This window comes from Crinia signifera, chromosome 4, assembly GCF_055691185.1.
Source record: "Crinia signifera chromosome 4, ASM5569118v1, whole genome shotgun sequence".
Classification (NCBI taxonomy): domain Eukaryota; kingdom Metazoa; phylum Chordata; class Amphibia; order Anura; family Myobatrachidae; genus Crinia; species Crinia signifera.
This window is the reverse complement of record NC_139220.1, coordinates 209,425,719-209,441,059: the sequence shown is the minus strand read 5'-3', so window position 1 is coordinate 209,441,059 and position 15,341 is coordinate 209,425,719. Positions and strand designations below refer to the sequence as shown.

General features: G+C 40.2%; 1 protein-coding gene across 1 annotated transcript in view; it reads left to right on the top strand.

The window, feature by feature from the left end:
- The window catches only part of CSK (C-terminal Src kinase), an 81,605-nt gene extending 67,819 nt beyond the window's left edge, over positions 1-13,786 (top strand). The window contains exons 6-13 of the mRNA XM_083183668.1: positions 4,473-4,566; positions 5,029-5,094; positions 5,872-5,971; positions 7,294-7,384; positions 7,644-7,717; positions 8,214-8,409; positions 9,822-9,908; positions 11,108-13,786. Coding sequence (XP_083039794.1) covers positions 4,473-4,566; positions 5,029-5,094; positions 5,872-5,971; positions 7,294-7,384; positions 7,644-7,717; positions 8,214-8,409; positions 9,822-9,908; positions 11,108-11,290 — 891 coding nt within the window. The 3' untranslated portion in view covers positions 11,291-13,786. The remainder of the gene's footprint in view (positions 1-4,472; positions 4,567-5,028; positions 5,095-5,871; positions 5,972-7,293; positions 7,385-7,643; positions 7,718-8,213; positions 8,410-9,821; positions 9,909-11,107) is intronic.
- Positions 13,787-15,341: the final 1,555 nt, after the last annotated feature.

Sequence of the window (15,341 nt, the reverse complement as noted above, 5' to 3'; positions counted from 1 at the left end):
TTAAGGCAAACATATTTGAATACAATGCAGCACCTATGGGATACATTTTACATTGAATACTAATGCATTTAGAGGTTTTTATAAATAGGAAAATATGACCAATAAAGAAATGTACATTTTCAGGAGATCTTCTCTGAAAAAGCAGAATGATATTGGAAATGTAAAATGAGAGAATATTCTATCCCTAGGGATAGAGATTCCAGCTGCTGTCAAGGGCTACTCTTCAAAATGCAGCAGTTAGGTTTATCGGGATAGTCAGTCCCGGAGCTACAAGGAAAAAATGTGTAAAAACTGCACTTTTTGAGGAAGGATCAAATTTCACTCAACAATTAATTAAAATATATAAACATTTAATACTGGTACTTTACCATTATATTTGACATACATAAAATATGAATGAGAAAACAACTTTTTGGAGATCTAACTTTGATAATGGATTGCGAGGGAATAGACACACCTAATTTCTCCTTATGGATTAATATGGACCTGTAGATATTTTTCCAGGTCTTATAGCTGATATATCTCACTTTTGTTGTGGACCAAGTGTAGGAATATGTCCTGGAACCTTCAGACCTGGGAAGTCACGTATGTCCTTGGACCAACTGCTGTGAATAAATAATGGGTGCACAACCACTCACGATTCCTAGGATGGAACTTGCATCATATGTTGGCAGATTCCTGATGTGCGATGGAGTGGTGACAGCTGCAGGACCTTAGTGATGACAATGAGTTCTCAAAGGATAAATGTTCCTAGTTTTTGTATCCAAGGGCAATTGGTAGTCCACACCTGATGATAGGAGAAGTTGGGGTGTCTGGCCGCCAGATGCCCCAACTTCTTCTATCATCAGGTGTGGACTACAGTTTATACACTTTTTCCGATATTGAAAATGTATTGTTATGCATTATATTGATGGGAAAGCGGATTCTGCAACAGAACCTTTGGCTAATTGATCGGCCCCAATAAGTTTTGGTGAAATGTTACTTACTGTTACTAGAGAAACACAAATGTATGTTCCCTAGGTGTGCATGGTTCTGTAAAAGGTACACTTCATTATAGAAGAGGTAATGAGGTAATAATTACTAAGGTTTTATGCAATAGTTGTTCATGGAAGGTAAACAAAGCATCCAGAATGTGGTATGAACAGATATTGAATGATGTCTCTGGCAGTAATGTGAGGCTCCGTGTCTCTGTAGAAATGCACAACCTACTATTTTTTGCAATTGTTCTGCAAACGCTAGCATCACTGCTCATATAACCATGTAATAAGATGAGTAAACCCTCAGCCAGCTTCCTGTGCCAGGAACTGAGGCTGAGATGACAGCTCACAACTAGTTCCTCCATTCATTGTGGCTGTCGTGCTGTGAGAGCTGTATACACTGTAATCATGTATTCATAATTAGTGCAGTCCAGTGGGAGAATAAAGCTAATAGAGTATGGAAGCGTGAAAGGTGATAGAGGGCCATTCTTACTACAGCTTACAGTCTAAGAGAACCATGGATGTGTACAAGAAGCAATAAGCGTGCTACTGTATTTGTACATATAGTACATAAAAGCTAATAATTGGCATACTCTTTATTAGCTCATTATCCTTCCAGTTATATCCCTAAAACCAAGTGCAGTGACAGTTGCTGTTCTGTAGATGACTCACTGCAAATGTACGTTCTCTTCCTAGCTGAGCTGCCATCCACCCTACATAGCATCTGTTACGTCTCTATGCATTATTTCTGCGAGGAATGATTTTGTCACTTCGTATACATAGAAAGCACCAATTTCATTAAATGAATTGGAAAAATTATCAAATTTAATTTATAGCGGATAGAAAATGTTTTTAGGGTTTTTTTTAGCTGGAGGGCCAAAGGTTCCCCATCCGTTCATTAGGAGATAAAGTGGTGGCAGGCTCCTCCCCATCTATCCCCTTCCCAAACCTCAGTCTTAGAAAAGTGCCAAGTCAGATACTTGGGCTTGGTCTCCTTAGTGGACTAAGTTTTTATTACTTTTCTTTATATTAATTTATATTGTATAAGCTCAGTTGACCCTACATGGGCTAGAGCTCTAGTAAAGTAAGTTGACACCTAGGTTAGAATGGTTATTCTTCCTCCCAGGTTCCCTTGCCTTCGGCCTCCCTCCTATAAAGAAAAGGGGTATTCCTTCATTATTACAACCTGATGTATCTGAGGAATATGAAGAATCTGTTCCAATGGAAAGGGAATTCCTACATGAGTCTGACTCAGAAAATCATCTAGAGGAGGATCTAGATGATATATGCTCAGGCCATAGATGTACTCATTTGGACAGATAAAAGTGACCTTTAATGTTACTGACCCTGAGCCTCCAGCTCCGGTGTCTATTTACTTTAAAAGTGGTGCATCCAATAAAACCACAGTCCCCTTCCCAGCTACACATGAACTGGAGTATCCCTTACTGACTGCATGGAAGACTCCTGATCAAAAGAATTCAGCTATCAAAATATTTTACAATAAATTACATATTTCCCCCAGAGTCCCGCCTCAATTGAGTTACTCTGCCCCCAGCTGACACTCAATTTCTAGATTATCTAGGACAGGGCTGGGCAACACCGGCCCTCCAGATGTTAATGGATAATGTAATAACTACACATCCCAGGATGCTTTGCAATCGTTTTGCTATGTGGCCATGCTGAAACTGATGCAAGGCATGCTGGTATGTGTAGTTCATCAACATCTGGAGGGCCGGTGTTGCCCAGCCCTGATCTAGGACATGAGTCCTCAAACTGCGGCCCTCCAGATGTGGTGAAACTAAAATTCCCAGCATGCCTTGCCACAGTTTTAACACTCCCTTATAGGAAAACTGTGGCAAGGCATGCTAGGATTTGTAGTTTCACCACATCTGGAGGGCCGCAGTTTGAGGACCCATGATCTAGGAAAACTACCACACCTGTCCCAGGTGCTGTCTCTTTAGAGAAGGCACCTGCCCGCAGAATAGAGAGTAATTTAAAGTCTGCTATTCCACTGCAGAAGTGCTCCTTAGACCTGCCCTGGTTGGCTCATGGGTCAACAAGGCAATAGATAAATGGCGGAGAAAATCTCTAGCAGTCTCAAAGGAAACCGCTCTAGGTCAGAATTGATTATTTTGGCAGAACATATTAGGCAATGTTTCTGGGAGAGGCCTCTCAAGATATTGCAATCCTAGGTTCGAAGATATCAGCGTCTACTACTACAGCCAGACACACTCTTTGGCTTCATTCTTGGCAAGTGGAAACAGATTAAAAGGCAGTAGATTCCATTCCTTTCACAGGGGATGCTCTTTTTGGGCTGAGCTTGACAAGCTCATCTCCCAGGCGAATGGCGGTAAGTCCACCTTTTTACGTTCAGCTGCTACCGCTGCCACTAGAACGTTAACTGGTCTGTCCTTTTGAGTTTTTTTTAAGTTTAGGAGCAGACCTTGATGGATCCTTTACTTCAGTTAGAGGTCAGAGAGATAGAGGTTCTTCTTCCTCATCATCCTCCACTGCAACATCCCATCCCAGATGTTAAGTCCACAGACAAATCAGTGGCTTGACAGGGGGGGGGGGGGTCCCCAAAGTGGGGGCCCGTCTGATGGATTTCAAAGCCATGTGGTTTCAAATTGCAAGGACAACTGGGTTCAGCAGATTGTTTACCAGAGATACAAGATAGTTTGCGTTTCAAACTCCAAACCGGTTCTTTACAACAGGACTCAATGGGTTTTGGTGTAAAAGAAACAGGTTATTATAACTGCTATACATAGACTGTTATTGGCAGGTGTAATAATTCCGGTTTCCCTAGGGACAGTGTCCCGTGTGGTATCTGAGAAATTAATTATCGGTGAGTACCAAATTCCTTTTTTTTTTTTTTTTCCAACATGGTTTGGAAAGCGCAGAGCAAGCAGCCAACAGCACAAAATAGGATTAGAGATTGTTTGGAATACTATTCTGTTAGATATATTGATGTCCTAAAATTCTTCCTTTTTTAACTTTGAAGACTTTTTTTAGAAAATGGCACAACCTCTTAATAAAAAATCCACTTCCTCTTACAGAGTACCCCTAATGAATAAAATGGATTAAAACAACACGATTCTGAAAAATAAAATAATATATATGCTCTAAAGTAATATTCCTTGTGGAGCCAGGCTTTGGATACTTGCTTTATAATTTGATGGCAGTATCAGTTACCAGTCTCTTGCAGCAGAGTAAAATGTGTCTTACTACAACTTTCTGAAAGAAGCATTCATAATACAAAAAAAAATTGCAGCAACTTAAACAGGAGTAAAAATTAAACATTTAGTACATAAAATACCTATTATAGTTGATTGTTTAAGCAAAATATTAAATTAATCCCTTTATCTTGACCCCCCCCCCCTCTTAATGGGAGAGATGTGAATGAGATTATCAGGGTCACTGTAGTATGTTAAGTGTATGTTGTTCTGCCCCTAGTTAATTACAGGAGAGTTACACATTGTGCATTCCCTTTTCCAGCATTATACGAATGATGCTGATGGTCTCTGCACTAGTCTTATGAAGCCCAAGCTGATGGAAGGAACAGTGGCTGCTCAAGATGAATTTTCTCGGAGTAAGTGTTTTTGTCCTTCCTTATTTTATTTTTTTGTGTCATTATTTTACTTTAATGATTCCCTAGTCTTCAGTTCCAACAGCATATAAGAATCTGCTCACATTTGTAGAAGGTACCCACAAAAAAGAATGAACAGGCAGCTCTCCACGACTTCCAATAAAACATGTAAATCAAGGTGTAAATCAGGCATGTCCAACGTTGGCCCTCCAGATGTTTTGAAACTACACATCCCAGCATGCTTTGCCACAGTTTTGCTATTAGAGAATGCTAAAACTATTGCAAAGCATGCTGGTATGTGTAGTTTCAAAACATCTGGAGGGCCAACGTTGGACATGTTTGGTGTAAATGTTTCGGGAATCTTCCCGTCATCAGTTTCCTGATGGGAAGTTTCCCAAAACGTTGACTTATCAACCTTCTTTCTCTCTTTAGAACAATGTTTCAATTATACTGTTTTACTTTCAGGTGGCTGGGCACTGAAGATGAAGGACCTGAAACTGTTGCAGATCATAGGCAAAGGAGAATTTGGAGGTACTTAAAAGTGATACAATAACTTCTACTTTTATTAAAAATTAGGCATATGGAGTCACGATTTTAAGCCAGCTTCAGTAACTTCTATCTGCGTCCTGCTGGAAAAACAGGAATTTTCCCTTAGCTGTACTCTTTATCTCTAATTGTAATCAGCCTAAAACATAAATATGGAATTGTTGGGGGGCCTTTAAAACATGGGACCGGATACAAGAGGTACTTCAGCCCGGTAAATACAACCCCAAAAGATCATAAAATCTAAACAAACAAAACTATATATATATATTCAAAATGTGTATTTTCGAACAGGTAAAAGAATAAATGACTTCATATAAATTCACTCTTACATGGGGGTACTTTAGATAATTATAATTCAGAACTTAATATCCTACTTTAAGTGGTTACTTTCTCTTAAATAACATAACAGCCTGTATTCCATGTTGGTATATTTCTGAGCCAAGTTAAATACAGTGCTTTATTGATATTCTCGTTCACTTTTCTTCACAAGACTACCATGCTAAAAGGGAGACACTTGTATATCTAAACAGGCATGTGGGGGCATATGTAATAGGGTCCGAGATCTCAGGTTTCTTAAAATGACCCAGTCTGCTTAATACTACGGCAGCAATGATGTGTACATCTGTAGATTACAATTATGGAAATGCTTGTTTGTAGATTTTGCATATTAGCCCATAATTTCCCTATGAGCATCCATATTTCATTAATTTGATTCTAAATTTGTGTTTCTCATGTTTTTATTTATATTATATGTTCTTGCAGATGTCATGTTGGGAGAGTATAGGGGATCAAAGGTAGCAGTGAAATGTATTAAGAATGACGCGACCGCACAAGCCTTTGTTGCGGAGGCCTTAGTAATGACGTGAGTATAGGGGTCTTATTTATGGGGCTATTTTTTTGCTGTTTTATAGAATATTTGTAGCTGACATTTTTGGGACATACTCATTCACACTCACAAGATACCTGGACTTATCCCTTATGCTTTCTCCTAATACACACAGACTTTAGATTTTACCAATGCTTTACTGAGTAAATGGCTAAGTTAGTCTTCCATGGTGAACTGCCTGGTGTTAAGGATAAGTGGTATGTTTGGATCAAATCTACACTGGATATTATCCCAAGAACATTGTCCCGACAGTGAACTAGGGTAGTTGCAATGGGATGCAATCAGCATCCTGGCAGATGGGATGCCGTCTGTCAGAATGCAGATGCCCTCATCCAGACTAGTGGCCAGAAGACCATAACTGGAGACTTGTCATCGGTGAGGATACGAACACCAGAATCCTGACATCCAAATCATAAGTTTGTAAGATGGGGGGGGGGGGGTTATTGGTTCTGGCAACAGCAGGGGACTTAGGCTACAGTGTGGGAGGGTTATGGGAAGGGAAGTATACTTACTGGGGGATTCAGTACTGAATCCCGGCGGTCAGGATCCCGGCGTTCAGAATCCCGACGCCGGAATCCCGACAGCCGAAATGCCAACAAGGGGGGGACGTGGATCGCCCCCCCCTTGCGGGCTCGCTGCGCTCGCCACGCAGCGGGCCCGGTGCCTTGCTACGCTCGGCACACTAATTTATTCTCCCTCCAGGGGTGTCGTGGACACCCACGGAGGGAGAATGTGTCGGTATTTCGGCGGTCGGGATTCCGGCGTCGGGATTCTGAACGCCGGGATCCCGACCGCCGGGATATTAACTGCATCCCTTACTGGGCACCTGTCTTGATTTCCAGCATCAGGATGCAGGCATCTATTTCAACCACCAGCATCCCCACTGCCGGTCATCCACATGTTTTCTGTGGGAATATAATTCTATGTGGAAGGTTCTCTGTGTCAAGGACAGGAGAACGCATCAAAACTGCCAGCAAAATGTTGGTTTCCATGCACCTTATATTTTTAAAACACTAAAGCAAAGTAGACCCAAATAGAATCACAAGACCTAAAGGTGCTTCCACCAAGTTTTACAGCAAATTAAGGTATTTTTGTAATTCTATTTTTATTTTTTATGTCGTAGTAGTATGTAAAATAATAAATATATGGCTATGCTTCCACAATGTAAGAAAAATACAAAAAAAAATTAAGGCACTCATACTGTGAAAAAAAGTAAAAATGAGGTATAAATAGGCTGTGCCCTTTATACTCTGTTATCTTAATGAAGTTTGAAACCTCCATACTTGTTGTATTTTCAGGCAATTGCGACACAAGAATTTGGTTCAGTTACTAGGAGTGATTGTTGAAGACAAAAGCAGCCTCTTTATTGTCACAGAGTTCATGGCGAAGGTGACTATTTCGAACACCCTGCTCTAAATGCAGTAGCTGGAGATTAAATGCAACTTAATAAGGCCATTTATTTTTATTCTCCTATTATATCTGCATGGATGGAAGCACTGTATGGTAGATTTAAAATCTTAATTTTGGGGAAAATTGTCTTGCATACTTCAAGTTCATAATAGTAATCTGGTCCTTCCCGATGAATGAAGAGTTGACTATACTCCAGCAATACCAGTCTGACAGGGGTTTGTCATTCTTTGCTTCCCAGGGCAGCTTAGTGGACTATCTACGGTCTAGAGGAAGATCGGTGCTGGGAGGTGAATGTCTATTGAAATTTTCTTTGTAAGTATCCCAAAACTAATAGAATGAGCTACTATTCACTTGTAAAGTTCATATGATCAGGAATATATTGTTCAGTCTTATTGTAACTATAAACGGTGTGTGAATCTTGTCACAACATCACTTACCACTTGTTTTACAGTTCTATTAGAATTATGAAGCAGTTGTAGAAAATAGGTTTATCCTGAGAATTGTCTTTGTTTTGATGCTTTACAGTGTTTGTTCAGTGACACAAAGCTGTACGTCTGTTTCACACATGTAAAGTGTCATGGTCGTACAAGTGTAGCACCAATTTTAAAGAAGCAATCATGCGTATGTGTAGCTGCCTTCGTGTCCTAGAATACACCATGTATATCATTAGTATGAAAATGACAAGAGACACACTTTACCATATACGGTGCACTAATATGAGAGGAGGAGGTGGGGCACCTTAACACAATGGATGTTGGGCTAGGTTACCTATTACCATATTCATAAAAGACCATCTTCTCTTTCCCAGAGATGTTTCAGAAGGTATGGAGTATTTAGAAGACAATAATTTTGTACACCGAGATTTAGCTGCACGCAATGTGTTAGTCTCTGAGGATAACATTGCCAAGGTCAGTGACTTTGGACTCACCAAGGAGGCCACTGCAACACAAGACACCAGCAAACTGCCTGTCAAGTGGACAGCGCCTGAGGCATTACGGGAGAAGGCAAGTATAAAAAGTTGCGCATGAATGTCACGTGTATCTTACAGTTGCTTTGCCTATCTCTGCTAAGCCATTGAATAAAGAGGAGTTTTACGTGGGGAAACTGGGATATTGTTTAAATGTAGTTCAGTATTATGTAGGTATCAAAGTCTATATGACAGGAATCTGTTTCAAAGTAACTTGCTGAATAAATGAGACATTTATATAGATTTTTATATGTAACTCTGTAATGTTCTGCTGTAGAGAAAAGCGGAGTCGGTGTGGACCTGTAAGCTATGATATTTAAATGTTTTACAAAATTGAATACAAAGGTAGATTTTCTTTTAAAGTACAGGAAAGCACACCCATTGTAAAACATTTCATTCCAAAAAATATGTCAAGAATAAGATGTTATGTAATACATTGCAAGTAGACCGTGCAGTCCATCCACATTCCACTAAGAAATTTCACAAAGCAGTAGTTCCTTGCAGGAGTGCCACGGGTTGGTGTCCAGGAACACGTTGAATCATTTCTGATCATCAGTGTCATACTGTAGGTAAAACTAATGCTGGTGGCTGCAAATAATAAAATGTGACCAAACCATGTCCACTACCACAAAACTAAACTTAAGAATAGCTTATAATTACAAGGTTTTTGAGTTTATATATATTTTTTTTATAAGAAACATTTGGTCTAGGGGTGCTGTTATATAAATGCTGGCACTCCATGATTTAAGACAGAACAAGTCAGAGATGGATTTAAAGGGCTTTAAATAACTGTTATAACAATACATTGCCATGTGATGTGTTTTATAGATACTCCTGCAGAGCCACTGTAATACTTTCTGTGATAATGTACAATAACATTTCCGAGTATTTTAGACCGTTATGTAGGCTTGCAGTTCCAGAATTCGCTTCATACATTAAAATAAACCATTGCTCTCTTGTTGGGCTTTTCTTAAGGATATGGCCCTGAATTTATTAGAACATTCAACTTAAAACTCTTGAAACCTTGCAAAAAAAAAAAACTGTTTTAAGAAGCTCTGATAAACATGTCTGAATATTTGGAAATGGAAAAATGTCGTCATAGCCGGCAAAAAAAAATGTGGTTTAACATTGTGCATTCACAAATGACTACTAAAAAGAGCATCCTGCAAGAAGAAACCGTTGGAAGAGGAAAAGGCGCACAACAAAGAGAGGATTGTGTTGTGTTAGCCATTCATTCTTACAGACCAGCCTATCCGCAAAGATGGCCGGGACAAAACTTAATTACTTGTACTTCAGTTTTCAGACCTTTCCTTCAAAAAATGTTATGTTTCTAGAAATATCTGTGGCTGCTATGGGCAACCGCAGCAGTAGGTCAGGTTTTATAAACTGCTGAGTACCTAGTACTTAACGATGAATGCATTAATTGCTCTTACAATGTTTATCTTCCAGCTTTTTTCAACAAAGTCTGATGTGTGGAGTTTTGGAATTCTGCTATGGGAAATATACTCTTTTGGGCGAGTGCCTTATCCACGCATTGTAAGTATATTGGTCACAGGAATATACGTTTAGACAGGACTAACATGGTAATTCTGTCCAGAAACGCAATTGCTCCAGAATGGGAAATAAAAATATTTATAGTCGATATTAGCTGCTGCTGGATTCCTGTTGTGCTATTGGTGATCTCTGTATACTTAGGATCCCGTTTTTAGCAGAATTAAGGAATGCTCTGCACTGTCATCCAGCTATAGGTACACATAGCTTATAGCAGTCACTCCTATTGTTAGCTGTGCACATGCTGAGTGACAATGTTCATCTGCTGAATGTAAATGGACTTTTATTAAATGTGAGTCATTTCACGTTGATGCCACCATGAAAGTACTAATTGTGTTGCATGTACGGTCTTCTGTCATTTCAATCTTTGCTGACTGAGATGCATTGAGAAGGGATTTGGTATGGAATCCCGGTGTTCAAAATCCCGTAGCCAGAATCCCGACAAGGGGGGGACGTGGATTGCCCCCCCCCCCCCCCCCCCCTGCAGCCTCGCTGCGCTCGCCACTAATTTATTCTCCCTCTATGGGTGCCATGGACACCCACGGAGGGAGAAAGTGTCCGGATTTTGACGGTCGGGATACCGGCGTCGGGATTTTGAAGTTTTGCATTCAGAATGCAGTTAGAATGGTGTTCTGTATGCACTTGCTAAACATGGTGGCACTATTGTCATGCAGGTCCTCTTGTCCAAGTGTAAAAATAAATCCTGCACAATGATGGAACCAGTGGTCTTTAGTAAAAGAGAGCACAGGAACTGTACTGCTGCTAGTCAGGACAGTGGGCACTTTGTAGACTAATACAGCAGTTCATATCTTATGTCAAGTGGGAACAGACGTGCATGATATTGATGCTGGTTGTAATAGGGTTCCATCAGCTATAAATACATATGGGACTCATAACAGGTAAGGTACTTTGGTTAAGAATGATTAGTATATATTTTACAATGGTAAGAAAAAAAATGGTCTCTGGTGCTTTTGTCTTTACTTGGAATCATGGTCATCCTGCATACAAGGGCCTTAGATGTATGAACAAAAAAACTTTCCACACATACATTTATACTGTTAGAAAAAAGGGTATACCTGTCTTTTTATAATTAGTAATTTGGATTTAAAGGCAATTACATCTCAATAGTTCCTGTAAAGTTACCTTTTTATACGACTTCTTATTTGCAGTCATTTGTTTCCTAGGCCCTAAAAGATGTTGTACCTCGCGTGGAGAAAGGATACAAGATGGATTCCCCGGATGGTTGCTCACCTGTAGTGTATGAGGTGATGAAGCAGTGTTGGAATCTGGACCCCAACCAACGACCATCATTTAGGAAACTACGAGAACAGCTAGAGCATATCAAAGCCAACGAGCTGTTCCAGTGAAGCATGGACAATGCGAGGAGGCCACCTGTCTTAACAGAGCCAGAGGGAGAGTGACTTATAACCATATCAGATATGGGCACAAATAACTTTTGTGTACTCGGTAAATACATGTTGGGCTCTCCAGCCTCCCCTGCCTTGCACTACCTACCAACCTTGTGCCCAGAAACAGGCGGCAGAGCCCTGTTGGTCTGCAGATGGATGCTGATGTTCTCTTACATAGTTTTGTTTCCACATCTCATATAGACTCCTGCCTCCTCCTGCACCTTGTGAACGTGAGCCATGAGTGGGCATCGTGAGGCACTTGGGCAAACTTCAGGGCCTTGGTGACTTGGAAGAGAGGATTACATTACCAACCTCCAGAGGAAATGGAGACCAAATCATAAATCATTCTAAAGCTTTTTTTTTTTTTTTTTTATATTGGAGAGGTCACACAGAGAAATGATCAGAGAACAGGGAATTCATTGCTCTATACAATCAGCAATGGGTACTTTTAGAAATAATTGTAATAAATAATGCAAATAATAATGCATGCTTCCGACCAGGGACTTCTCTTCTGATTCCTTTTGCCTTACTTAATAGGTAAATATAAATTGAATAAACTGACATACTGTGCTAAGAAGAGACCTTTGCGAGGAAGAAACTACATGTGGTGTCTCCGTTCATGATACCTTCTCTGCCTCCTAGCTACATGTACACTCTCCCAAATTCAGAATGTACCAACCCTGTTAAGTATGCTGTATTGTAGTCCATTGGAACACCACATCAACATACAAACTATGATACATCTGTGCAATGTGTATTACGTGCTGACATTTCACTAGGAAAAGTAACATTTCAGATTTGACAGGTGCTAGCACTTGCTCAACAAGTCATCTGCTACAGTTCTAGGGTTCAGGTAACCTATTCACTGCCGGAACAGGAAGCAACACATTTCTCTGCACCTAACATGGTCTGTTTTATTTTCCTTAGCCCTCAGCTAGCTGGGTCTTTTTCCTGTCTCATCCTCTTATTAAGGTGGGGTCATTGTCATATTAGGGAAATTTGCAGCAAAATTATTGGCAGGCTCCAATAATTTATTATTTTTTTTGGCGGGGGGGGGGGGGGGCATGGTCCAGTATCACTATAGAACATGACTAAAGTTGCAATCCTATTGTTGTCACTTTGGACATGTGCCTAGCCTTTAAAAAAAAAAAAAAACACACACACACTAAAAAGTGTTTCATTTGTTTGATTCATCAGTAATCCCAATTCTCCAAAATTGCTCACATAATGTACACAAATCTAAACATCTAAATTCATTTTTTTTTTTTTAACTGATTTGATTGTAATGGGAGAATTGGCTGTGCCTATCTGAACTCAGATGCAATATTTAGCTAATGGTGTGTTTCACAATGAAACATTAAGCAAGTCACAACTCCACAGCAGCTTGGCTTCTGCTGCAGCTTTCTAGTGGAACCATGCAAACTCCTGTGTAGGGCTTGCAATAACCAATGCCCATGCTGGTTATTAAGCTACACTATGTCCAGTTAAAAATAATCTATATGGTCACTTGGCATTTTTAGGCTTGCTCAGGGAAGATATCTATCTAATCCAAAAGCTGCAATCACTTTTCGGAGGTTATGGCAACAAAGTAGACTTCATTCAGTTCTCATTGTCTCCCCCTCCCCATATTCTCATGTTACATTGTCAGTTTTGTTCATGGCACCAGTTCTACCAATATATGAGCTTTCGTTTTGACAAAAACTGAGATATTCTATTTAATTGAAATGTAAGTCCCAGGTTTAAATGTACAAATACAGAATTACCGAAAACTCGTTCTCACCCCTTATGAATAATATCAGGATTGCGGTATTTTCAGTATCTTAGGCTGCCTCTCTGGGTGCCCCCAAAAGCAGAGAACACATCCCAGGCTTGTAATAGTATGTCTCTTAACCAGTGCTTTATTTTGTTATAATGGAAGTGCTCTTGATTTTCAGGTCCAGAAAATGGTATTATAATAATTCTAGAGCTTGGCAGGAAAGTGGAAGTTTTGAGTATCATTTTGGTATGGGGAGGGGTCAGGGTCCTCTTAACTTGACAGCTGTCAACATCTGTCTGATTTGTGTGCTTGTGTTTTGTTTATAATTTGCCATATGTTTTGTGGGGGGGAGTGTAGGAGGGTCCATTTTGTTAAATATATATTAAAAAATTATTTACTTTTTTTTGTTACAAATCACAAAGATTATCTGTCTGCCTTTAAAGTTAAAGGAGGTGTTTTACTGAAGTACGAATCTTATTTTTATTGTATATGAAAACAAAAATGGTTTCAGGGAGGATGTGTGGAATAAATATACAATCACACTGGAAAGGAGGACTGTCTAAGATTTAATCTTGTGGAAATTGTGTGCATGCCGTCTTGTCTTAATTTCCAAAGGCCTTTCCTTTCTTTTATCCTGTCCAGTGCTTTAAACACTTGTATATGCTGCATTTGGTGGGATTAAAATGTAATAAACCATTCCATATGGGAGTCTTTTATTGTCTGATTACTTGCTTATAAGCACACCATAATGTAACTTGTGCAATCCTTTTAATGTTTGGTTGGATTTGCCTGTGTTGGAGTGCCTTCATAAATCTTCCTTATATTTCTGCAACATTTCACTTGTTAAGAATCGCGATCGACCCGATTTTTACATTGAATCAAATGTGAATAGGGTCCCTGGGACCCTATTTTACATTGGATTCAATGAAAAGTATTCCCCAGACCCCCAATTTTACCCCCTCAACGCCACCCCACGATTGACGCCAACCCGAAGCGTGGCCGGCGGCGGTGCGCGTCCTCCGACCTTTTCATACCCCTACTATCCACGTCGGCGTGGAGTTGAGAATATAAAGTGTGGCGAGCCCGAAGCGTGGCGAGCGGACGTGTATAACTTCACAGGTATACGCGTCCCCTCGCGGGGCACGCTGCGCTCGCCACGCTTCGGGCTCGGTGGCTCGCTGCGCTCGCCACACTTTCTGTTCTCAACTCCACACCGACGTGGATAGTAGGGGTATGAAAAGGTCGGAGGACGCGCACCGCAAAATGGACCTGATTTCAAAGGAAATCGGGTCCATCGTGGGCATCGTGTACCTTAACTTTAAGGTACACGATGCCCGCGATTGTGGCCGTTCTAGGAAACAAGTACCGAAAAAACAAAGACTGGTGGATTTTAATGCACATATCCATCATCTTAAGCTGGGTACACACTAAATGATCTTTGTACCCAGAGAGATCGGGAGCTATGGGCAACTGGCGGGCTCCAGCAATATCAAAGGCATACATGCTTGCCAATGGTGGAGCGATGTCTCCTGCCGCAGCGGTGCACGCAGTCAGCGACATCGAGTGTACGCATGGGACGACATTAAGATATTGTTCTAACCCATCGGAACCAGCAAAATTGTTTGTATCATCTAATGTGTACTGCCCTTTCGTTTTTCAGCCACTGTACTATAATGCTTTATGCATACAGAATACATGCTTTTATTATGTATACTTGGAAAATAACTAATATTTGACACACTGTCTGTGTGTGTCTGCTTCTGACACAGCCCTATCTTCTTTTTTTGTGACCTAATTGCCTCCAATCGACGCTATTTTCAGGTGTATTCTGTATGTGAAGTTTACTTGTTGCTCTATTGAAAAACTGCACTTTTAATTATACAAAGGGTTTATTGGATTGTGTTTGCACTGCACACGTATTCACCTAACCTGTTATGACCTGACCGTCAGATGCAAGTTATTTCAGGTATTTATTTTTTTCAGAAGTGTTTTTATTACATTTTTATGGTAACAAATATCAGAATTGTACTAAAAATGGGACATTTGTCAACAGGATGTTGTAATGGTGCAAACTTGACAGAGTAAAGAAGATACATACAGTAAATATAGCAAACACAATGGGTGATCTTAGGCGCTGTATCTTCCTTTTCTTTTCGCAGTATATTCAATCCCTGCGTCTTGATGTTCAAAATAGGACACTGTCAACTGACCTGTAATCAGTGCCCTATGTGCACATCAAGGTTTCTTTTGCTT